The 8,297-nt window shown below is 39.7% G+C and overlaps 1 protein-coding gene across 1 annotated transcript; it reads left to right on the top strand.

Moving 5' to 3' along the window:
- Positions 1–857: 857 nt before the first annotated feature.
- Positions 858–7,936, top strand: LOC149812621 (putative amino acid permease 7). Its single transcript, XM_089990882.1, has 7 exons — positions 858–1,071; positions 1,146–1,379; positions 1,466–1,559; positions 1,759–1,973; positions 2,259–2,383; positions 2,719–2,946; positions 7,437–7,936. The coding sequence occupies exons 1-7, from the start codon at positions 873–875 to the stop codon at positions 7,836–7,838; spliced, it is 1,497 nt and encodes a 498-aa protein (XP_089847008.1). The 5' UTR covers positions 858–872; the 3' UTR covers positions 7,839–7,936.
- The last annotated feature ends 361 nt before the right edge of the window (positions 7,937–8,297 follow it).

Raw genomic sequence — 8,297 nt, 5'->3', positions numbered from 1 at the left:
TGTTTTTGTCCTCTTGCAAAATAATATACAGGAAATGACAAACATGCTTTTGACAATTTGTGGAAAATCTCATAAACTGCCACTGAATGTTGACAGCTAAATTATCCAATCACCAAAATTAACAGAAGCCTTTAATAATCTCTCACAAGGTAATTCATTTGCATGGATGCTTACTAACTTCTTAATTCAGAATTCATGTGATACTATCTGGCAACATGCAAGTTAATGCACTTCGGTGTCTTGTTGGTTATAATTAAAGTTGAATTAACTTTAAACAAACATCACAGTGAGTTCATCTCCTGCTTCAACTATTACTCGGTGAGAGAAGGAAAAACATATTCACATTAAAGCTGCAGACTCGAATGAAACTTGAGACGTGAGAACCAATTCGAGACATGGGCACTTGCAGACTTAGCCGATCGTTTTCTCGGTAGCTTGCAGACCATTCCAAGTCAGACTCTGATTATGGCCTGAACAACTTATACTGAGCTAGGCTACTCAATAAGAGCCTAGTTAACTGGCACATGAGCTAGGTTACAAGAGTTTGGGGCTGAATCAGTCAATTTAGGCCAGGCCCATGCCAAGCTAGGTGGACCAAACAAACAATTATTGGAATCTCCTCTTTTCCCAAGTTCACAATAAAAGACAAGCCCATTAGAATGGGATAGAGACTTCACACCAACTTTTTAGGCCTGCCAGCCTTTGCTGTTTCTCAATCTGCAATGGTCCATGATAGTAAAGACTTGAATAGTCCCCGACAGTAGAATCTGCTTTTGATTAACCAGACATCCATTCAGATCTGTCACTGGTTTGTGTCCATTCTAGAGATTCATAGCTAAACCTCACTCTTGCTAGCCACAGACTTTGCTCATATGGGGCTGCTTAAGTCAGAACTGCATATAAACAAGCCCTGCACTGGCATATTCTCAAAGCCTTTCATCTATAAAACGAGTCGCAACAGTGTGAAGCAAAACAGAGAATTGCAAGAAATGGAAGTTGAAAAGCAAGAGGCCAACTTTGATGAATCACCGGGTTACGACTATGACGACAATGAGCATGTGATAAGAACTGGTAAAGAGATCCAAAGTCTAGTGAATATCTATTTGATCAATTCTGTTTGTTGGTAACACCTACTCTTCAACCAGGAACTGTGTGGTCTTCTGTTGCTCATATAATTACTGCTGTAATCGGTGCTGGAGTCCTGTCACTTTCGTGGAGTACCGCACAATTGGGATGGATAGCAGGGCCTAGTTTGATTATAATCTTTGCACTTGTTACTTGTGCTTCTTCTTTCTTGCTCTCAGACTGTTATAGATCACCGGATTCTGTCACAGGAAGAAGAAACCACACTTATATGAATGCTGTTAGAGTCAATCTTGGTATTATATTCAGCTACTTCCTGTCTTTCCACTATTGAGTTTTAAGAGTGCAGCCTCTGTAATTTTTCTTCCTAATACTAGTTCAGGTAAAAAGAAGGTATGGGTTTGTGGACTGCTTCAGTATGTCACCTTGTATGGAATGTGCATTGCTTATACAATCACTACTTCAACCAGCATGAGGTACCCTTGCTTTATACTGGCAAATTATGAAATAAGCCATTATAAATCTGCTGACCATATATATACATATTCCTATTTATCATTCAATTGCAGCAGTTGGTAAAACTACTTTGGTTATTCTAAAGTTAAAGACTGGACATGAGAATAACAACATTCATTATATTGGTTAGCTTATGTTTTCATTCCTTGGTCATTGCAGAGCTATCAAGAGGTCAAATTGTTTCCACAAAGAAGGGCACAAAGCATCATGTACATATGGGGATAGTTTTTATATGCTAGCATTTGGGCTCATCCAGATTATTTTCTCCCAAATACCAGATTTTCATAACATGAGCTGGCTTTCAACTGTGGCTGCCATCATGTCTTTCTCTTATTCTACGATTGGACTTGGACTGGGACTTGCCCGAGTAATCGGTACTAATTTTACCATCATCCAGGCTTTTTCGTTTTCATTCCCTAATTCTTTAAACGTGTGCAAATACATTGGAGTGCAGCTCTGAGCTCAGTTTTGTGAACTTTATGCTGCTGTTCTGTTGAGCTCTTAAGCTGATCAGAACCAAACTATCCTGTTAGCAGTCTTATTAATAAACTGAAGCTGGGACATTGGTTCTTGTACTTTTTAATTAGGTACTTAGCAAAGAATTCCTCCCTTGTATTGATCGTTTCCTTTTGATGTGCTCTGTAATACTGAAATTGCAGAAAATGGAAAAGTATATGGGAACATAGAAGGAGTTCCTAGTAGTCAGAAGGTGTGGAAGGTTTCACAAGCACTGGGGGATATAGCATTTGCATATCCATACTCCATGATTCTTCTTGAGATAGAGGTGAGTTATCAAGAAAAAACTAAACTTCCACTTAAAGAGTTCAATACTCTACTTTTGGCTCCTCAAACTCATTAATGGCCATATAAAGCATTACTGCATTGGTATCAAACACAACACAAAAAAAATGGAAAAAAAAAACTGCATAGTTGAACTTTTGAAATGCACATTGAGGAATTTATATTTCAATAAACATAATTATCATCCGGAAGACAACTTTTGCTAAGTTCAACTTCATTAGCTGCTTGAAGGTGCTGGACATTTTTATCACTATTGACAGGCAGCCATGCTTCAAATAAGCATCAACTTGATTAACATGTTTTTTTTTTCTTATGCAGGATACTATCAAGTCTCCACCTCCCGAAAACCGTACTATGAAGAAGGCGTCGGCCGCTGCCATTGCTATGACAACTTTCTTCTATCTTTGCTGTGGATGCTTTGGCTATGCTGCATTTGGAGATGATACACCAGGAAATCTCTTGACCGGCTTTGGGTTTTATGAACCATATTGGCTCGTAGACTTTGCTAATGCGTGCATCGTCCTTCACTTAGTTGGAGGCTACCAGGTAGCTTATTACTCCATTCTCTTGGACCACAGTACATGATATATTACTGTCTTCAAGAAACCTTCTTTTTTCTTTTTTTCCAGCCTTTTGTTGTCTGTCAAACAATTCATTCCCCATGCCCGCGAGGTGCTCATCTGGTTGGGACGACTTGTGAATGTCACCAAGTCAACGGGGATGTCACAAGTTTGAAACCCACGGATGGCATCCCTTACTGCAAAGTTAGTTGTACTCCCCGGTGGGTAGGGGATCTCAAGGGTTTTACCAACCGGAGGCCAATCAATGTGTGGTCAGTGATGGGTTTCCCTTGGATTATCAAAAAAAAAAAATCAATTCTCCCTGTGTGCACTTATGTTAAATCACTGGGAGCATCTTTCTAGTGGGCAAGAACGTAATCCCAAATTTTGTGTTTTGAAATCACCACCATCCGTCACTTCAATCACCACCATTCATTGGGTGGCAGTGGATCTACCAAAAGTGCTGATGTCATCATTTTACAAATTGAATTGATCGACGGCCAAGACACCAAATTTGTGTTTTGTCAAATCACTTGATTCGTCCTCATTTTGAACCCACATGGTTTGACACCTTGGACAGATTTCCTCATCATCAAAAAAAGGAAAAAAAATCCGACACTTAACATTCACAACTGATCAACTGATTATCATAAGACTAAATCGTGCAAGGCTGCGTTTGGATGGCACTAAAACTTGGTTTGGTGGTTGTTTGACTGCCACCAAACCAAGTTAGGTAAAAACTTGGTTTTCTCAAAACTGGGTCAAAATCAGTTTTGAAAAAACTGCCCCCACACTGTTTTTTCACCAGGTAAACCTGGTTTATGAGGGTGAGGGTGGGAGTGGAAGGAGATCCCGTCTCTCGATCCTCTCTCCACATCCTCTTTAAAAACTGATAACCGGTCAGCCATATTTTACTTGGATGGTACCGTTGTGGTCATTTTTCTAACAAGGGTGACACCAGCCCGGCCATTTTCAACTGGCTGGTCAAAAAATGGCCCGGCCATTTTTCTCTTTTTCTCTTTTATTTTTTTGTTTTGTTTTATGCTATCTGGCCATTTTTCAGCCATTCGGTGTCCAAGAAATGGCCGGACTAATGCCTCCCTAGCCAGATGGCACTAGACCGGTTGTTGGCGGTTAGATAATGGCAAGATCATTTAATCTTTTTTTAACATATTTTTACTTTTTTTAAATTTTGAATATCCAATCATTTTTCATATTGGTTCATATTCATACGGTATGACTAAGTTTTTATGCTGGTTATCACTGGCCTACCACAACCCTCCTCTTTTATCTGGGCTTGGGACCGACAGTGTATAACTAAACAATTAGACACAGGCGAAGTTATAGAGAGAGGAACAAAGATTTGCATATGGTTTTTATTGATTTGGAGAAGTCATACGATACCGTACCTAGGGACGTTCTCTGGTGGACAATGATAAAGAAAGGTGTCTCTCTAAGTACATTAGTATAATTAAAGATATGTATGAAGGAGTAGTAACCAATGTCCGCACTTGTGGAGGGGTGACAACCAATTTTCTTATAACGGTTGGGTTACATCAAGGATCTGCTTTAAGCCCTTTCCTATTTGCTATAGTGATGAATGAGCTTACGAGATCAGTTCAAGAAAATGTGTCGTGGTGTATGTTGTTTGCTGATGATATTGTTTTGATTGATGAGTCTAGAGTTGAAGTTAATGCTAAGTTAGAATTATGGAGACCGACATTGGAAGCAAGAGGTTTTAAGTTGAGTAAGAGTAAGACAAAATATATGGAATGTCGATTTAGTAAGCAACGAAGTAGTGATGGGAGTGTAGTGAAGCTTGGTGAGCAAGAAATACCGGTGGATGATTGTTTCAAATATTTGGGATCTATCATTCAAAAGTATGAAGAAATTGATGGAGATGTAAATCATAGGATAAAGGTTGGGTGGATGAAATGGAATAGTGCAATTAGAGTGTTCTGCGATCGTAGAATGCTATTGCGGTTGAAGGGAAAGTTTTATAGGATGACTATTAGGCCTGCTTTACTATATGGTACGGAATGTTGGGCTGCCAAGAGACATCATATTCAAAAAATGAGTGTAGCTAAGATGTGTATGTTTAGATGGATGTGTGAAAATACAATAAAAGATAAGATTCAGAACGAGGAGATACGTAAGAAGGTAGGCGTTGCACCCATTGAAAATAAGATGAGAGAGAATCATCTACGGTGGTTTGGACTAGAGTTACCAGTCGAGGAAGCGAAAATGGGAAGCGATACGGGAAGCGGGAACGGGAAGCGAGGCACTTTCAAAAATTTAGAAAGCGGGGAAGCATGGGACTACTTAGAAGAAAATTCTGAACCGTCTCGGAAGTGACCTAGGAAGCAAACCGGAAGCGACCTAGGAAGCGAACCGGATGCGAGGGAGAAGCAAAAAAATGGGAAAAATGGGAAAGCGAAGGGGAAGCATGCTTCACATAAATGGGAAGCACATTTCCCATAAAAGGTAAACGTGTTTCCCATAAAAGGAAAGTGCACTTCCCAAAAAAAGGGGACGCTTCTCCTCATGCTTCAGAAGCGTGACATTTCGCACTTCCGAAGCGCGCTTCGGGGAAGCGTGCTTCTCCTTTTACCTAGGTGCTTCCGGTAACTCTGGTTTGGACATATTCGACGAAGTCCTAATGATGCATCAGTTAGAAGGATGGAGAAATAGAAAAATATATTAGTTAAAAGAGGTCTGGGTAGGCCTAGGAAGACTTGGATGAAGATGATATGAAAGGATATGAATGCTTTGAACCTCACCGAGGACATGGCATTGGATAGAAATGATTGGAGGAGAATGATTCATGTGGAAGACCCAGAATGATTTTTTTTTTGGTTCATATCGCCGACCCCAATTGTTTTGGGATGAAGGCGTAGTTGTTGTTGTTGTTGTTGTTGTAATCATTTTTCAGCATTCATTGTCATGATGTTGATTGCGGTTTGAATGAGTTTTTATTGGACTGACTCACATTGCTACATAAAAAAATTTATTTTGGACTCTTGTTTAGAATTATGAGATATAGTTCCTCGATGAATAGAGCCTCAACCTTTGATAAATTGTAAATAGAGGGTGTGCTCTCTTTTGGAAAAGTAGAGAGGTAATTTTTGGCTTAGGAGAAAGAGAAAAGAGAATGCATATCTCTTTTGGTGTTCAAAGGTGATGGTTTTATTTTTTTGGGTGGTTCTTTGATAGTTGGGGTTTCTCTTGAGAGGTGTTAAAGAGAATGTGATGGCTTTTTCTTGGCAAGTTAGATGAAGTTTTTTGTTGTCTTCCTCTTGATGGGTAAATCGATAGGTTTAGTTATTTTCTTTTATGGTTTTATTTATTCTCTTGTATCATTATATTAATAAAGGCTCTTGGTACCTTCTCATAAATATAGGCGATTTTGACGAACCATGTAAAATTTTCTTGTCTTGTGTTTTTTTTTATAATTGTTTGTGTTCCCTAATCGCATAAATATCAGATTTGACTTAGTGTGATCCTGGACATGGACCCCAAAATCACAGCACACGAACCTGCCACTTTTCGGTTGGCGGTTGGTCGGGCCACCTTTTAACATTTTCTTTATTTTATGGTATCCAGCTGGTCCAAAAATGGCCGGACCGGTGCCTCCTTTGCCGAGTGGCACCAGCCCGGCTATTTCCCAATTGGTGGAAGGACAAAAAATGGCTGTCATTTTTTTCCTTTTTTGAAACTTTTTTAATGTTTTTTAATTTTAAGATATCCAACCATTTTCCGGCCAGCCACCTGCTAAGAAATAACCGAGCTGATGCCAACCTTGCCGAGAGGCAACAACCCAGCCATTTCCTAGCTAGTAGCTGACCGGAAAATGACCAGAAACTTTTATTTTTCTTTTTTCTTTTTGTTTTTTGTAATTCCAAAACCTAGTTTTTAAGATTTGGGTCATCCAAACACCAATAAAACGTTGTTTTTGGTGAAATCAAGTTATCAAAAACCAAGTTTTAAAGAAAACCAGATTTCTATGAAACCTAGTTTTCTCTCTTCTCATTCAAACGCTACCTAAAGGTTTCCCTTGATAATAAGAAATTAAACAAAAGATTTTAATGGACCAGCCTATAACTGACTTGAAATATTGTAATATGGGTGCTGCATATATGATAACGGCGATGTGCATCAATTTTGTATATGGTGGTGCCAAGTTTCAAGATAAGCCAAATACAGGATAAAAAGAGCTCTTTCTCTTCTTTAGTAAGCACATCCACCCTGAAGTCTTTCAGAATTCCTGATTGCATGTTTTGCTTCATCCTCTGTGCTTAAATCCATCAAAAAGAGTATATGCCTGATGCTAAGTTGGCCAACTCCATCATGTTGATCCCAAAATGGCATACACCCTTTTAAGGGACCAACCTTTGGAAATTTTGTGGGTATTTTTTATTTTATTTTTTCAGATAGAAGTATGTCCCATTTATTTATACTTGCACTTTGCTCCTTCAGGTATACAGCCAGCCAGTGTTTACATTCATGGAGAAGTGGTTATCCTCCAAGTATCCTAATCAAGGATTCATAAACAAATTTTATACAATAAGGATCCCATTCTTGCCACCTTACAGGACAAACCTTTTTAGGATATGCTCTAGAACTGCTTATGTGGCATCAACAACTGGGATTGCAATGTTGTTTCCTTACTTCAATGATGTGTTGGGGTTATTGGGTGCCCTGAGTTTTTGGCCCCTGTCAATTTATTTCCCAGTTGAGATGTATTTTGTGCAGAGGAAGGTGAGGAAGTGGTCACAGAAATGGATCATTTTGCAATCTTTTAGTCTCTTATGCTTGCTCCTTTCTTTGTTTGCTCTGGTGGGTTCAATTCAAGGGCTTATAAGTGAAAAGTTGAGCTAGAAAGAACTGTAATACGTTTCATTGTATATTCTTGAACAATAGAAGAATGATTTATAAATGCAGAGATGCCTGAGGAGCAAGTAGCACTTCTCATTCTGTTACATAGATGTGCTCATCTGCCTGTGTTATGTGTCTCAGTCTTTGAGTAAAGGAGCGTGCATGCAAAGTTGTTGATTATAGAAATGTGGTTATCCTAATCGGATCGGCTTATAGATTATGAGATTGTAAAATAGTAATATGAGATTAGGGATGGCAGTGGTGCGGGGCGGGGGACAAGGTCTTCACCCCCGCCCCGCCTCAAGATTTTATCCTCCACCCCCGCCTCCATCCCCGTCGGGGATGGATTTTATCCTCCACCCCCGCCTTCATCCCCGTTTCATGTCCTCCATCCCCGGTTCAAACGGGGATGAGGCGGGGCGAGGCGGGGAAAAGTGCACGTCCATCCCTGCCTCCACCCCC

Source organism: Nuphar pumila, chromosome 16 (assembly GCF_984573655.1).
Source record: "Nuphar pumila chromosome 16, dmNupPumi1.hap1.1, whole genome shotgun sequence".
Classification (NCBI taxonomy): Eukaryota; Viridiplantae; Streptophyta; class Magnoliopsida; order Nymphaeales; family Nymphaeaceae; genus Nuphar; species Nuphar pumila.
Note: the sequence above shows the minus strand (reverse complement) of the source record. Positions and strands in the feature narration are given on the sequence as shown.